This window comes from Puma concolor, chromosome C1 (assembly GCF_028749965.1).
Source record: "Puma concolor isolate L17-30 chromosome C1, mPumCon1.1.hap2, whole genome shotgun sequence".
NCBI classification, from domain to species: Eukaryota; Metazoa; Chordata; class Mammalia; order Carnivora; family Felidae; genus Puma; species Puma concolor.
Window position 1 is genome coordinate 9310409 of NC_141674.1, and position 17406 is coordinate 9327814.

The following is a 17406-nucleotide window of genomic DNA, read 5'->3' on the forward strand; positions in this document are numbered from 1 at the left end:
TCTTCCTACTCCATATTTTTTGGAAAATACACGTTTTATAAAAATATCATATACGGGGCGCCTGGGTGGCGCAGTCGGTTAAGCGTCCGACTTCAGCCAGGTCACGATCTCGCGGTCTGTGAGTTCGAGCCCCGCGCCGGGCTCTGGGCTGATGGCTCGGAGCCTGGAGCCTGTTTCCGATTCTGTGTCTCCCTCTCTCTCTGCCCCTCCCCCGTTCATGCTCTGTCTCTGTCTGTCCCAAAAACAAATAAAAAACGTTGAAAAAAAATTTTTAAAAATATCATATTTATAACAAGGTATGGATTTATTACCGCTGCCTATCAATCAATCAATATTTTAAATCTAAACACATACATAAATGTTGTAACAATTTTTCTCAGTTTTAATTTCTCATACAGTTACTAATAACAGATACGACACATCAAAAAAGGTCCCTGGGTTCTTCTAATTGTTAAGATCGTAAAGGAGTCCTGAGACCAATGCTTTTGAGAACCACTGCTCCCTACGAAGTGTGGGAAGTCCCTGGGACACAGGTCACCACTGCTGGTTTTCCTGCCCACAGCAGACATGAGTAATCGATCACATGTGTATTTTCTCCTCCTGCCGCCTCTTCCCCGCCAGCATTCACCAGCGGAAGGGGAAACAGCCAGCGTGAACGTGACCCAGAACTTTCTCCCCCAGCCCGTACCTTTTCAAGATAATGAGGGCATGCATCGTCCACGGGAGAAGGAGGAGGGCCTGATTCAGCTGCACGGCTTCCACCGTCCTCCGGGCCACAGTCTCTGGCTTCAGCGGGGGGAAGAGGTTGGGGAACCTGGTACAGGAAGAGACAATATGGGTTTCTCCTAGAGAAGCACGCACTTCTGCTGACTATCTCTGTGGCTAACATCCGCGGGCCGTCCCTCTGGCTTTTCCTGTTTGGGAGACTCGAGTCCCCTTTGGAATATTCTCCCCGCCCCTGCCTGCTTCCCCAGAAATGTCGGGAGTTCCTCCTTCCCCTTCTTCCCAGTGGGTCTCGCCTGGAGAATGGAGGTCTTGTAGCCCACCCCCTGGGAACCATTCTTCAAAATGCTTCCTTTGAAATGTCTTTTCAAATGTCACCCAGGGGCGCCCGGGTGGCTCAGTCGGTCAGGCATCCCACTCTTGATTTTGGTTCAGGTCATGATCTCACAGTCATGAGCTCGAGCCCCATGTTGGGATCTGCACTGACAGTGTGGAGCCTGCTTGGGATTCTCTCCCTCTCTCTGCCCCTCCCCTGTGCGCGCGCTCTCTCTCTCTCAAGATAAATAAACATTAAAAAAAGTACTAACATGTCACTCAGATCCTGCTGCTGCCTGGCTCAGACCCTCTTCCAGCACTGTCCTGGGCCCTGCCCATTGCCTGACCTCTCTCCCTTGTCACTCTGCTCCCGAAATCCAGGCCAACCTTTCTGTTTCTGTCGCTTCAGCTCCCTGCCATCTCAGGGCCTTTCGCCAGCTGTCCCACCAGGGAGGGTTCTCGGCCCATCCTCTCTGGGTGGCCTCTGATCTCCTCCCCCTGCTAATTTCCTTGACCGCATTTACCACGTGGCCTTGCCTGTCTGCTTGTTTGCTTGTCCATGGCCTGTCTCCCCTGTCAGACCGTGAGTGCCACAGGGCAGAGGTCTGGTCGGTCTTGCTCCCTGTTTTAGCCCCCGGTGTGCAGTGCCTGGCATATAGTGGGTGCTCAATAAACGCTTCGCTGAACCGATGAACCCGGAACAACTTGCTGCTCCCCGAATGTGCCCTGCTCGGCCCGTCTGGAGGTGGGGGTCTGCTGGGAATGCCCTTCTCTGCCCCGCTTGCCAGTCCCCTCCTTGATTCATTGATTCACTGAGCTGGTCAAACGTTTACAGAGTGCCTTCCACGGGGTTGGTAAATGAATGAATGATTGAATAAGCGGGCACCAGGGAGCTTTCTCGTGCCTGTTCAGAGGCCTCTAACCTGAGCCCCGCACAGTGACGATGCTCCCTGTCAGGCCTGAGCTAAATCCAACAGGCACCATTTGCTCCAATTCATAGAGAAGGGAGCTGAGGCTCTGGGGAGATGGTAGGGCCCTAAGGGCTCAAGCCAGGCCAGCATGAGCCCCGGGCCAAATCTCTGTCCCCCTCCTCACTTGCAGCTTGTCCTCCCATCCTTGGTGGGCCTGTAGGCGCAGGGCTGACCTTGATCCCACGAAGTGCTTGTGCTCAGGTACCAGGAGCACTTAGGGTGATGAATCTCTTGGAGCTGATGTCACCTTGGGCAAAGGCAACTCTTGGGACCCCAGCACGGGCCCGGTTGGTCTCAGAGAACCCGTGGATCTCCCCCCACACCCTCCTGGCCACGAGCTTCCTCTGCTATCTTAACGTGCAGCTAAGGTGCTCACAGCCCTGCAGTCTGGAAGGATGGCCACCGGGAGCCTGCAGAGATGAATGTGTTGACGAGCCCTATAGACATGGCGGACAGTCTGGTTTTCCAGCCACGACCAGGGCCCGGCCTACTTGCTATGCAGGGGAAGGGAAGACAGGATGGATAGGGCCAAGCTCTGTGGGGACAGGGGGGCCCTTCCTAGCAAGACCCCTGCAGGGAAGCCTGACAGAGGAGGCCAGTGCGTCTGCTGGAGGGACTTTCTCCTTTCCCTCCTGGTGGGTGGGATGGGTATATAGGGAGCTATGACTCCCACGGAGGCCGTGCAGACTTGCAGAATAAGCGAGTTCGGCCCATGTCCATCTGTGTGGCCCTGGGCAAGTAGCTTCGCTCCTCTGAGCCTCAGTTCCCACGTCTGTGAAGTGTGGACAAGAGCTCCCTCACGGGGTTGCTGAGGGCCACGTGTAGCAGCGTTTGTAAAGTGGCTGTTGCGGCTGGGACATGGAACAAGATCAATAAATAGCAACTTGCAAACAACAGCACCTACATGGCCGTTCTTGCCAGAAAACCCATCAGTTTTGTCCTAAACATCTGTCTCTACCTCCCTTTAACGCTGGGAAGCTGTTAATCATGGTTGGACAGGAAACCAATGCTTCTCTTCTTTCTTTCTTTCTTTCTTTCTTTCTTTCTTTCTTTCTTTCTTTCTTTTCTTTTAGGGAATGGAAGTTGTTTACACATCAGTCATCCTTTTATGACCCTTCCCCCAAACCTCGGGGCTCACCTGCACAACCACAGGTAACTAACATTCCCCTAGTGCTTACTACGTGCCAGGCAGGCTAGGTGAGTCACATCTAGGAGCTCAGCTAAGCTGTGAAGAAGGGTACACTTTCAATCCCTTCTTAAAGATGAAACCAAGGCATAGAAAAGCTGAGTCACCTGTCCAAGGTCACACACAGCTGTGATTTGGTCCTTGGCTGTTTGGGCCCAACCTCTGAACCACTGTAGAGAAATGTCGCCTTTCCTTGAAGTGATAGAGAGGAAAGGGCCAGAAGATGAGACAGGAACACCACGTGAGAGGTCTGCTGATGTCCTGCCTACTTCTGTGCCCTGGAGCCCACCTGAAACCCAGGATTGCCCCTGCTGCTCTTCCGTCCAATAGGCATTTACTGAGCACCTCCTGTATACCCAGAAGAAAAGAAACCGGCCCAAAGTGGTATGGGGGGGCCGGCAAGCCAATAGGGAACATCAACGGTCATTAATCCCACCTCCTCTAAATACAGAACCCGTGATCATCTGCATGTGAGTCAGGTGGAAATGTGGATTTCCGTGGCACACGAAAGGTATGATCTGATAGGAAGATTAATCACATCTGCGTTCATGGAGATGTTCACTGTGAGTTAAGGACAAAAAGAGCAGCCGTTCATTACTGAACATCTAGCATGCCGGGCTTTGCACCAGATGCCTCACATGTATTATTTGTAATCCTCCCAAAGATCCCCGAGGGAAATATTATTTCCACTGTTTTACAGATGAGCAAAGTAAAGCCTACAGAGGTAGCAAGACTGGCTCAAGATTTCACAAGTGTAGAGAAGGAGGGATGACCAAACCAGTCTCAGTAATAACAACCAAGGGGGACTGAGTGATTCCCACATGGCTCGTGCTGTGCTAAGTGCTTTCCACCAGCTGTCTCATCAAATTCTCATGGTGAACCTCCACGCCATCTTCGTGTGTGGAAGAACCTGTTGTGTATAATTTAGAAGGCAAATCTGTTATTATATGCTGCATTGCAAAAGCAAGGAAAGTAGCTGTTGGATAATTCCCCATCGTCACCTGTCTCTAACTTTGTGCCCCTTCATGACTGTACATCATTAGAGCACCATTATTGGGGACTTACTATAGACACATGCAGTGTTCCTTGCCAGATCCCATTTTATCCTTATCATAGAACCCTAGACGTGGACATCCTCATCGTCCCGTTTTATTTTATTTTCACATTTACTTATTTTTGAGAGAGAGAGCATGAGCAGGGAAGGGACAGAGAGACAGGGGGACAGAGGATCCAAAGTGGGCTCGATGGGGCTCTGTGCTGACAGCAGCAAGCCCGATGTGGGGCTCAAATTCATGAGCTGTGAGATCACGACCTGAGCCAAAGTCGGGCACTCAACTGACTGAGCCACCCAGCCACCCCACTCACCTTCCTGTTTTACCGATGAGCAATGAAGGCTACAGTGGTAACTAATTGGACCCAGGGTCAGATGGTACAATACAGGTATAAGTGAGTCAGCACCACAGGTGGCTGGCTCCAAAGCATGAGGTCTCAACCAATAGTTCCCATTCCCCTGGAGTCCCATTGGCCTGGAGGACAGGGGGTTGGGCTTCAGTCTTTCTTTAAATTGAGCTATCATTTGCATACATATAATTATGCATATAATTTGCATAAAAAGTTGAATAAATCTTAAGTGTATGGCATGATTAATTTTTACCTGTGTAACTGCCACTTGGATTGGGAAGAGAGAGCATTTTAAAATATTCTAGAAAGTTTCTTTGTGCTTCCTCCCAGGCTATGTCCCCGCCCCTCCAGAGATGGCCACTATTCTAATGTCTATCACCTTGGCCTGGTTTTGCCTGTGCTAGAGTTTCATGCAGAAGGCACTCTTTGAAAGCATCTGGCTTATTTTGCTCAACGTAATACTTTTGAGATTGATCCATGCTGCTCATGTGTTAACTCTGTTCTCTTGGGGAGTGTTCCACTGCGAGCATGTGCACTGATACTTTGTAAGAGCTCCCTGACCTGAGAAGCAAGACCCTAAACCACTACAGTGTCCCACGGCCTCGCATATAGAGAATCGGGTATGAGACCACAAAGCCAAACAGAAGGGGCTTCCGCGATATTTTTAAATTTTAGCTCTCTCTGTGCATACTAAGCACGTCCCTGGTCCGATCCGCTGTGGGACTTGGCTTAAGGGAGGGGAGTCCCCCGCTCACTGACCTGACCCTCATACCCTGGAACATCTCGGTGCTGGTGTGGAAGGGCAGCACGGTGGTGGCACTGACTCCTGGACAGTCCAGCAGCCCCAGGGTCAGGCTCTCCATGAAGGCGAAGGCCGAGGCTTTGGACGTGCAGTAGTCGATGGCACCAGGGATGGCAGACAGCGCCAGCACGGAGTTGAGACACACGATGTGGCCGTTCTGCAGCTCCAGCATGCGCGGCAGGAAGGCCTTGGTGGTCTGAGGGTGGGTGGGAGGTCAGTGTGGAGCTGCCGCGGGCTCCAGCGGCCCCTCTGAAACCTCTTCTAGGGAGCACGACCACCACTGAGCTCTCCTGGGAGGGGAGGGGAGGGGGCCGAGGCCCGCCCACCGCAGGGCACCGAGCTCCGCATTTCTGTACGTCCAGATGTCTCCGGGGGCTGGGCGGTCATTGCTCTTATCTGGCCACCTTGCCTCCGGACATCCCCCTGGCCTGAGCCCAAGCCCCGGTGAGCCTCTCCCCACCCCCCTACAGCAGCCTGGAGGGCAGGAACACGTCACTGTCACGCCCAGGGCCGGCTGTGGCCCAGGACGGCCCTTACCCAGAACTGGCCCAGGGTGTTGATGTGCTGGGACTTGAGAAGGGCGTCATCGTCACTGTCCATCAGGCTCTTCCCGTGGACCACGGCAGCATTGTTCACCAGGATGGTGATGTCGCCCACCTGTGGGCAAGGGGGCCGCGGGGCTGTTAGGGCAGCCGGTCCCGGTGGCCTGCACCCACAGGGGCGGGGCCTGCCCCCTCGACACCGGCTGTGTGCCCCTGGACAGCCACATCATCTCTCTGAGCCTCAGTCTGGATTTGTGAGATGGAGCTGATGGCCGTACCGGGGTTGATCTGAGGGTCAGAAATACTTCGTGGCACACAGCATGTTTACGATAAATGAGGTTATTGTTACACAGAAGCACTTAACATTCACCACGGGCTAGATAGCAAACAGGATGGGTTTTGCTCTTGTGGAGCTCACTGATACATTCACCGTGAACAGATGGCTGGAGTCAGGAGAAGGATCCTCCCAGAGGGCGATGGGACTTTTGCCCCCCAGAAACTCACAAGGTTTCTTCCAAAGGGGACAACAGGTGATTACTTCTGTTATGTAATCAAGCCACACACCTAATCCCTGCCCCAAAGAACACACGCGCGCGCACACACACACACACGCATGCACGTATACACTCACGCACACGGACATGCACACACAGCTTGGGCCAGCTTCCGGGACAGTCCCCAGACATGCCCCGAAAACAGCCATTTTGCCATTCGCAACGCTCTCTCCCAGGCCAGGCAGGTGAGAGAATGTTCTCTTTGGCTATTGTGTCTTGTGTCCAGCCGAACTCGGGACAGACCCTCCTGGGCACTTACCTTCTCCCGGACAGCTTTGGCCGTCTGGTATACCTCCTCCCGGTTGCCTACATCACAGATGAAGTAGTGGCACTCGGTGCCCATCTGCCGAATCTCCTCTGTCGTCTCTTTCAGGCATTTCTCAGTCCGGCCCCAGAGAACGATCTGGAAGGAGAGGATGGCAACACCAAATAGGTGGTGATTAAATGACCCATCGTAATTCAATGGTGGGCAATGGAAATTCAGCAGTTTGCCCGAGTAATTGGCAAGTCAAGTAGCTAGCCTCCCCGATTGCATCCAACGACGGCACGCCAAGCACATTAACAATACGACTTTCTGAACCGAACGGACAGTTACTGAGCCCATTTACGACCAGTCGATGGATACATTATTTACAAGTCTCTCTTAATGTTTATTTATTTTTGAGAGAGAGACAGAGACAGAACATGAGTGGGGAAGGGGCAGCGAGAGAGGGAGACACAGAATGTGAAGCAGGCTCCAGGCTCTGAGCTGTCAGCACAGAGCCCGACACGGGGCCAGAACTCACAGACTGCGAGATCATGACCTGAACCGAAGACACTGAACCAACTGAGTCACCCGGGCTCCCACACAAGTCTTTCTTACACATTCCTTTCCACAGGACGCCTCCCACCAACAGATTCTAGTTACCCTACACAGTTTGGAGTGACAGCACTCCTGTATGGTGTTCCAGAATGTTCTCAGGAACAAGCTGGCCTTCCCACCCAGTAGGTCTAGAGCCAGGTTTATGAGCACCAGCCTCCAGAATGGACTGGAAGGTCTTGGCCATGAGGCCCACAGAGGTGAAGTGGACTCCCCACCTAGCTGTGGCCCCACTGGGAAGGAGGGCACGAAGAGAGGCACCCAGGCTCCCACTAAGAAATGCTGCCGTCCCCACAGGCAATAAATGTGGGACCCATTGCACTAGGAGGAGACCCTGGTGGGGCCAATGAATGGACTTCTAACAGTGTTGGACAAACTTATGAATGGCTGGCCATAAAAGGCTCAGAAGAGAAGGCTGGTTCACTCTCAACCTTGACCCCAGCGAGAACAACCCACCTCCCCATGACATGATGTGTCCCTGGGTCCAGAGAGGCCCCCGTCGGTAAAAGGGAACTAAGAACCTTAATAAAATTCAGCTCTGGCAGCACAGGGCAATAGAGGCAGGGGCTGGAAGGCATCGGAAAAAGGAAGAGATGGGGTTTCCCCAGGGATTAGTCTAATGGGTTTCTATTTTCATTTCTTCCTTCTAAAATTGTCAATGAAACTCCTCCTTGAAAAATGAAACCCAACATGGTACCCAGTCTGTGAAACTAGGTTTCTTCACAAGGAAGACATTCCAGGTCCAACCACAGATTTTTCCCTCTAGAAGAAACTAACGAGAACAGGAAGGCCGTGTTGGGTAAGCAAGCGTTTTCAAGTGAAGGCTACAGAGGTGGCTCCAATCACACCAGCCCAGAACCCGATGGATTTCTCCAGTCCGCTCTGTGACACGGTAGAGAGAAAAGTCACACAGACTAGTTGGTGGTGGGAACGGTTTTATCAACTGTAGACCTTAAAATCTCAGCACTTTCACTTAAGCACTTGGGAAAGGGTCCCAAAGGGAGTAGCTGGAGGGATACACAAAAGACCTGGTGTGCTCCCCCACCCCCCAACTTTCTGGAATGTACAAATCCCCTGAATAAAGCAATGGGCTTTATCTTATTAGGAAAGGTAACAAAAAGAGCTGTGGTCTGCAACGGACCTGCTTTTTCTACTGGTGCTTTAGATACTTTTGAAAATTTACAAAAAATGTTTATTTATTTTGAGAGAGAGAGAAAGAGAGAGAGAGAGTGGGGAGGGGCAGAGAGAGAGAGAGAATCCCAAGCAGGCTCTGTGCTATCAGCGTAGAGCCCAACATGGGGCTCGATCTCACAAACTATGAGGTCATGACCTGAGCCAAACTCAAGAGTCAGACGCCTAACCAACTGAGCCACCCAGGCGCGCCCCTGAAATATTTTTAAAAAGAAAATAAAACTGTTTTTTCAACCCCTGAAACATCCCTGGGAAGGCCAGTTTGAAGACCCCACCTAGTCCAACCGCTTTATTTCTTATAATTAAGTCTTAAAATACAGGAAGTGTTTTACAAGGAAGGATTCCATCAGTGGCTCTCCATGACCACAAAAGTCCTTTAAGGGCAAATGGACTGCAATTAGACAGTCTCCAAGGGACACTTTCTTGTCTATTGAACTAAAAACAGACTTGGAGTGTGTTCCTTCAGGGGAGGCAGGGAGATTCGCTTCAGGAAGAAGAAAAAAAACCATCTCTTGTGGGAAGGCAATTGGGTGTAAGCATCCTCCACTCCACCAAATCTCACCCTTGCCTTGTAGTCCTTGTCACCCAAGTTTCTTTCCATCCTCCCTTGTTACCCCATCTGCCTATCTGTCCATCCATCCATCCATCCATCCATCCATCTACCCACCCAATCCATTCTTCTTCCCTCCTTCCCTTCCATCCATCCATCCATCCATCCATCCATCCATCCACCTCTCTTTTCTTCCTTCTACTCACCCTCTCCCACCATCCAACCACCCTCCATCTAATTCTGACTATGTCAGCCTGAGGTGAAGGGGATCTTTGGCCTCTTTTCTCCTCCCCTAGTCCCTGCTCAACCCTATCCCACCTCCAGCTCCTATGGGGAACAGGGCCACGGGGTTTGCACCGTTCCCTAGGGTCTGGCAGAAGGCAGTGCCTCTGAGGACTCTGAGAATTTCTAGACAAGTGGAAAGAGAAGGGAAGTGTAAAGCTGGGGTGGGTGTTGGCAGGTGCAGGGGTCCTAGGAGCACAAGCGAGTTCCTCAGAGGGTCTGGGGCAGTAGTACACGCAGGAGGCCTGTATTCTGGGAACCTTGGGTTGCTTCTCAGCACACACAGGTGTGCATGGGGTTCCAGCAGAAGGGGCACCAGGGACTCCTGGCCAGATTAACTAATTCTTCCTGACCACCCCCTCCCCCAGTTCTCAGGTAGGGCAAGGAGGGTTGGGTCTAACCCTGCCTCCGGTCTGCCCAGGAAACCAGCCATCAGGAAACCAGGGAGGCCAGGACACAGGGAACGCTGTGTCCACTCATTTCCCGTGGGCAGGGGATACATCCAGGCGGGGCCATTTCCTTTTCGGGGTCTGTTGAGGATGCCCTGGTGGGCTGGCTTCCTCATGCTCTGTGCTCAGAGCCTCTAGCTCTCCCTGGGCACAATGACAGGGCTGCTTGCCGCCCACCCCGCCCCCCCCCTCCAACCCCACTGGGCTGGGAGCCCCCTGAGGGCCCTCAATCCTGGCTTGTTCATTTTCACATTCTAGGGCCCAGCACGGCACATGCTGTTTGCTGGGTGAATGAATGACAGTTCACCTGCCACAGGTGGGACAGGCAGGGAGGAGGTATGAAGGCTGAGACCACCCCATCCTCCTTGATGGAGCCACGAAGGTCCTAGAACCCTCAACACAGAGTCTGCTTGGACCAAGATTCAGTGAGACCCAGATTTCCCCAGTGCCTCAAAACCACCCTGGGGCTGTGCTGTGATGTGAAGAGTCAAATCTGAGGTTGAGACCCTTGAAGGGGGCAAGGGGTTACTCTCAGATGGAAAAAGAGGCTCAGGGCCATGCATGGGTGCCTCACTGGTGGCCACGGGCGGGTCCTCTGGGGATGGGAGGGCTTCACCTGTGCCTTGCTGGCTTCTCCTTCTCCAGTGCCCTGCCTGGACCCCTCTGGGGACCCAGAGTTGCTGACCAGGAAACCGGCAGATTTAGCCCAGCAGGTCTGCCCACACGGTCCCTGCCCGGAGTCAGCTGGGGGTGACTCCGGACAGCTGACAGGACAAGAGTCCCACCCGGCGTCAGAATGGAGGAGAGGACAGGCAGGCAGGAGGCAGGGGTCTGAGAGGGGCGTGGGGTGAACAGGAGAGGAGGGACGAGCCCGTGGAACCCCAGCCGGCCTCCTCTGAATAAACTCCCAGGACAGGGAGCAGCTGGTGAGGGCCAGCGGGCCCGGGATTCACTCTTAGGCCTGGTTGATAAAATGCGGGTTCAGGGTGACTCCACACTGGCGGCCTCCCAGCCTCTCTTGTCCTTCAGGCTGCATGGAGGGAAGGGGACCAAGACATCCGGCCCCTCTCAGGCCACGGCCGCCCTGTCCGGCCCAGGGTCCCTGCCTTTCTCTCCCTCAAAGCTGCCCTCACCGCAGCTCCAGCCAGCCTGAGCCTGAGAAGCCCCAGAGTTGAAGGCCACTGTTACCCACTTCTCACAGCTGAGGAGACCATGAGGCCAGAGGTCGGAGGTCCGCGGGTCCAAGCCCTGCCTGCTCCCCAGGTCCCTGGCTCTGCCCCTTCGGGGCTCCCACCCAGCACGAGGTGGCTGTCTGTTTGGCTCTCTCTCCCCATCGTGAGGATGAGCGAGGAAGCTCACGGTTACAGGTTGACACTCACGCATCACATGCTGAACTTGGCCCCCAGTGTGCTGTCCTCGCCATTTCCCATCTACATCTTGTCTCCTGGATAAACGTCATTCATTCCAAGTTCCCTGTGACCCTACCTAGTGCCCAGCACGCTGTTCTCCTTTGCTTTAAATGCCAAGCCTACTTGTGGACTCCTATTCCTCCTGCAGAACCCTGCTTGAATGCCCCCTTGGTTGTGAAGCTTCTCTGGCTGCTCCTTCTATCCTTCAATAACACACAATAATCCACAATAACAACATCATGACACAACAGCCAGTATCTAGTGAGCACTTTCCATAAGCTGGGTACCCTCCGTGTGTTTTCTCCTTTCATCCTTACAATTCCATGAGTGGGTATGGTTACTCTGTCCATTCTGCAGGTGAGGCTCAGACAGGTAAAATGACTCGTCCAGGGTCACACCACTGGTGCGGTGCAGTGTGACCCAAGCCTCCCACGCCCAACTGCCAACACTGATCTTTGTGCATGAACACCCCTGCCTCCCCCGCAAGCTTGCAAGGTCCTCTGGGGAATCCCATCCATTCTATCCATCTGGTAACCTCAGCACCCAGCAAGAGTAAAAGCCAACTAACACTGTCACATGACATTGGCCCAGGGAGGTCTCTAGAAAAAATCTGCTGGCCAGAGAACAGTGAGTGACTCTTCTCCACCCAGCCTTGCCTTCTTTGCCCAGAGATGCTTGCATGCAGGCCTGCACTTGGCATTCATTGCTGGAGTTCAGCTGCAGAGAGCACAGTCCCCCTCCCCAGTGACGTGAGCTGGGTGGTCTCCGGGCGGATCCCAGGAGGAGCATCTGTTTATAATCGGCGGCCCCGGAAAGATCTAAGTCCCTCGGAAGGTCTTTGGCAGAACAGCTCATGTCTCACGGGTCCCATGTCTTGGAGCGAAGCGATGCTGAGTTGGTTTCCCAGAAGGAAGAAAATACCCACCAGAGACCCCAGACCATGGCAGGGAAGGGGGGTGGGTGGGAGGGTCACGGTTTTGAGGGTGCACAGCTCTCCTCCACTCTTAGCACCTCCAGCGGGAGGACGTTCATAAAAATCCATTCTCAGAGCTTCGTGTGGCCCACAAGGGGTGCGGGTTGGTGACGCTGGGAGCACGGACACGTGCTGTCCAGCGGAAGTTAAATTTTAAGCTCTCTTCCCTTTCACAGTCCTGCCTGCTTCCAAAAAGAGACCCCCTATCTTTTGAGAAGAGTGGCTGAGAACACAGGCTCAGGAGCCAGAGACTGCTGGGCTCAGTTCTCTGATCTACCCCTCAGAAGTTACACGAACTTAGACACCCACTGAACCTCTCTATAAATTAAGGTTATGAATTTCAAAGGGTGGTTGGGAAGATGAAGAAAGGACATGACAAACGCTCGCTATTATTATTATTCTTATTATTAACTCAGGAACATAAATAGATCTCTGCTCGCAGAAGAGCCCACTCTCCCCCCATAAAACTGGGGTCATCGGGGTGACAGATGCCTGGAAGACCGGGGCTTCATTGCCTTGCTTCTAGACACAGCCCCAACTGGGGCCGCACCGCAGAATCTTAGAGACCTCTCCATTCCCATCCTTCCACTCGACTTACAAGACCCTCCTTTGTCCACAGTCCTGGGCCCACGAAGGTGGAGACCAGTGTCAAAACCATCCAAGGATTTCCCGAGACAGGTGTTCCCGCTGAGCTCCGGGAACCCTGGGGGAATCTAGCAAGGAGCCTCCAGGGCTGCTGAGGGGTGGGAGGCTTGGTAGACGGGGTCCCCGCTCCCCTCCACCCAGGTCATTCAGAGCACTGTCACTTTTATTCGTCTTCTAGAACAGCCATTTCTATACAGATTCCGTTGCTAAAAAAATAAAACGAAGTTTGAATACTACCGCTCTGGATCCTTAGCCCTTTCTTCTCTGGAACGGAAGCTTTTTTTTTTTTTTTTCTAGGAATGAACCCCAACCAGCTGCCTCCAGCTCTCACCCATTGGGAGTGCTGGGCGGTCACCCCCAACAGGCAAGCAGCCCACCTTGTCTTTCAAAGACAACCCTTCAGAATCCATGACAGTGATGGGATACTCCCTCGAGACATTTCAGATTTTCTAATCTTCCCACCTCCCCCCCTTCCCCGAGAGCCCCGTTTCTGCCCTCAACATGCAACCGTTTGCACCCTGCCCTTTGCATAGCCTCCGGTTCGCTGTCTGTGTCCCCCCGGCTGATGTGTGACCCCAGCGGGTCAGAGGGGGCAAAGGCACTGGGCCTTCTTGCTGGGGGCTCAGGCCGGAGGCAGTTCCCCCTTCCTGTCCCCGTGCTGCCGAGCTGCCCGAGTGACAGGCAGGGCAGGCTCGCGCTGGCTTCGCTCCCTGTTTGGGCCTGCCCAGAATGTTCTGGCTACCGCCGGCTCAGCTGTTGGAGCGGACTGTTAGGAAGCTCCTCAGATTAGATCAGGCAGCAGTGTCCTCCTCCCACGAGTCCCTGACCACAGCCTGGAGCCGGACAGAGACTTCCTCCCGCTGAGGTCCACCTGGAACTGGCCCGTGGGAGCCACGGGGAGAACCGCGAGCATCATGTGGACACCTGCTGCAGGTCCCCACCCAGCCCTCTGGCAGCTCTAGGAGGGGGGCCCCAGGCCCAATCCAAAAATGAGGAAACTGAGGCACGGAGGGGCTGTGTGATACACCTGAAATGACTCAGCTCGCAACGGTAGAGCCGGAACTCCAACCCGCTGGGTCTGATGCCCAGTCCTGTGCACTCGGCTGCCGAACTTCACCTGCAGAGCGAAGAGCCAAGTGACCCCATAAAGGGCCACATGTATGCACTGCACAGCTGTCACCGAGTGCACACCACATGACGAGGGCTGGACGGCAAGGTGTCCACCTCCTGGGAAGCCGCTGCCCTGTGACCGTGTAGCACATGGCCCTGCTGACCAACTATGTGCCACATGGGTGACAGTGATGATCCTCAACACTTTGCAAGGCTACCGGCGGCCTTTAGAGGCTGACGTGGGAGAACAGGTGAGGACAGGACCCACTCACTGTCCCTGAGCATAGGTCAGCACAGTGGCCGGGGCAGTCGGGGGGGGGGGGGTTGGGGGAAGGGGTGTGCCAGCATCCCTGGTTCTCCCAGCGGGCAAGAAGGAGAACAGGACTCACCACTGCCACTGCTAATGTTTCTCGGGCGCTCGCTGTGTGCCAGGCCCTGCTCTAGGCACTGTAGGTGAGGTCCTCACTACTGCCCGCAGAGGGGCATAACAGCTTGACTCGTGCCCACCCTCCCCAAGAAATTACGTCCAATTCCTAATCCCTGATACCCATGCGTGTGACCTTATTTGGGAAAAGGGTCTTTGCAGATGTAATGAGTTAAGGATCTTGAGATGAGATCACCCTGGATTAGGGTGGACCCTAAATCCAATGACAGGTGTCCTTATAAGAGACAGAAAAGAGACACACAGAGAAAAGAGGGGAGAGCCCTTCCAGGGGGCAGCCACGTAAGTGTGGTCCAGGAGAAAGGAAGGAAGAAGGCTAGGCCATCTTGGAGCTGGTGGAGTGGAGTCCCCAGGAGAGGGTGGCAGCATGGACAGGTTCAGGTAGAGTCCGGTTACATACTGCCCTTGACCTCTGGGACCAAGAATATGTATTTGATCCATAAGTAACATAGGGCCACTAGAGGCTTTTTTTTTTTTTTTTAAACAGTTTTAGGTTCACAGCAAGATGGAGCAGAAGGTACAGAGAGTCCCTACATCTCCCCTGCACCCCCTCAGGCACAGCCTCCCCGACTACAACGTCCCCCATCAGAGTGGTACACTTGTTACAACTGATGAACCCACACTGACACGCGTAAGGTCACTATGCCTTTTCCAGAATGCCATACAGTTGGAATCACAGTATATGGTCTTTTCAGACTGGTTTCTCGCACTTAGTATATACATTTAGGGTGCCTCGTGTGTTTTCGTGGCTTGATGGCTCATTTCCTCTTAGTGCTGAATAGGATCTCATTGCTTGAATGTTTCAGTTTATTTATCTGTTCACTTAATGGAGGGCCTCTTGGTTGCCAGTTTTGACAGCAATGAACAAAGACGCCATAGACATCTTTGTGCACGTCCTTGTTTTCTGACTTTCCAGATCTCTTCTCGGACACACATCTCCCTCCAACAATGGAAGCCTTACGTCCATGAGGATAGGGGCACCCCACCCCCCACCCCGCCACACACACACACACACACACACACACACACACACACACACCTAACACTTTCACCTGCCAAGAGCCATGTCTTCAGCAACTATTCAGAAACCAAGGAGGACAACTGGGCTAAGTCCCCATCTCATCCCAGGGTGTGATTCTTGTGACTCTTTTTGGTTCCAGGACCACTGGGAAAACCTCCTCAAAGGGAAACTATCTCAAAGGCTGCCTCTAAGGAAGCGCAGAACAGCTTCTCACTTCCAGCCCGAAACTCAGGGGCTGACGTTTCTTTTCACAAACACTAACAGCCTACAAGCCCAGCCCAAGGGCTGCACCTCCTTCTGTCTATCCGTAGACCACACGTGGCAAAACCCAGGAGTGGGAGAACTCAGGCCAGAATTGCTAGCTGACACCTCATGATCTTTGCCCCCGTTCCCGAATCTGGACCTCCCTCCGGGCCGTTGCAGAGAACACCAGGTGACCTTGAGATGCAGGTGCCAAGAAGGGGAGGAGAGCCAGCGGTTACAGGCCACTCTCCAGCATGGTGCACATCTCCAGCATCACCATTCTGAGAAATGGGACCATAAGTGCCGTGCGTGAATGAAGCTCAGACAGGCTAAGTAATTCATGCAGGCTGTGCAAGCAGAAGTTTCAAAGCAGCTTCAACCTAGACCCCATAAGCCAAGCTCTTTCACTGCTCCCTGTCCTGACTCACACACTCCCTCGCTCACTCACGCGCTCACACATTCAAGGGGGCTTACTGAGTGGTGACCGCATGCCAGGCAGTGCTGGAAGCTCTGGAATACAGCAGGAAAGTTCTATCCACTCTCCTGGCACTTGCTCTCACGAGTGTACAGGGGAGATGGGGAACAACGAACGTAGGAACGAATGCAATATATAAAGGTGGCCAAAAGTGCATGGAAGGAGAGGGAAGCTTTGTAGGGGGGAGGCTGGATGGAATGATCCCCGGGTGGAAGTGGTATTTACTTGGAAGGGGGGGACAGGGAAAGCCTCCCTGGTAGGATAACATTTGGGCAAACTTGAGGGAAGTCAAGGAGGGAGGGATGCAGATATCTGGGGCAAGGGCCTTCCAGGCAGAGGGAGCAGCCAGTGCAAAGGTCCTGGGGTGGGAATGAGCTCAGGGTGTTGGGGTACAGCAGGGAGGCCAGGTGGCAGACACGAAGTTGAGCACTGCAGCCGTAAGGAGTGCGGGGGCGGAGGGGGGGGGCATGGAATTCCATTCCCAATGAGACTGGAAACCCTTCAGAGGGTTGTCACCACAGAAATGATCACTTTTGACTTGGCTTCTGGAACGGGTTCTGACTGCGGGATTTGGGGGTTGGGAATGGGAGTGGGAACCAGGGCGGTGCAGGGGGGCCTGTCAGGAGCTGCTCTACAGGCGGGTGACACTTGAGGCAGATGGGGCAGTCGGGTGAAGTTTCTGGAAGAGGAGGGTTCAGGACTGGGCAGCCAGAGGAAGAGGGGTTCCAAGAGGACCCCAAAGGGCTTGGTCTGAGACAATGGCAGAACAGTGGTCCTGCACTGAGCCTCTGAGCCTCCCTCTCCAGGGAAGGTCGGCTTTGGCAAGTCCCAGGTTCGGAGGAAGAGAAAGGTCCTGACTCCGATCCCCGGGTCCCTTCAGCATCCAGAACACTGGGCTTAGGCAAAGCGAGGGGGAGGGGTGGTGGAGAGTGCGGAAACGGTTCCAGGTGGCGAGGGCCGCCTCCCCAGGAAGAGGGTGCCTGGATGCCGGCCAAGCAGGCCAGCTGCCCACCTAGCGCGCCCTTGGCCAGCTACCCACCTAGCGCGCCGCCGGTAAACACCCCAGTTTCCAATAACAAAGCGCCGGCCATCCCAACACCGCCCCTGACAGCGAAATGAGCCGCCGCAGCCTGCTCCGTGCAGGGAGGCGAGTCTGCGCTCACATGATGGGGTGAGGGGGTGGCAAGGAGGAGCCGCCGGGCGAAACCTCAACGGGTCTGGCAGGAGGCTCCAGGAAGTCTTTCTGAAAGCGGGCCCAGGGGC

The 17406-nt window shown here is 54.0% G+C and overlaps 1 protein-coding gene across 3 annotated transcripts in view; it reads right to left on the reverse strand.

Annotated features, from left to right (window-relative positions):
• The window catches only part of DHRS3 (dehydrogenase/reductase 3), a 41423-nt gene that overhangs the window by 2252 nt on the left and 21765 nt on the right, over positions 1-17406 (reverse strand). For all 3 annotated transcript variants that reach the window (XM_086715710.1, XM_086715711.1, XM_025935228.2), the window contains 4 exons: positions 6754-6897; positions 5936-6055; positions 5356-5594; positions 689-814 (listed from right to left, as the gene is read on the reverse strand). In XM_086715710.1, the coding sequence (XP_086571836.1) occupies positions 689-814; positions 5356-5594; positions 5936-6055; positions 6754-6897 (629 nt within the window). The remainder of the gene's footprint in view (positions 1-688; positions 815-5355; positions 5595-5935; positions 6056-6753; positions 6898-17406) is intronic.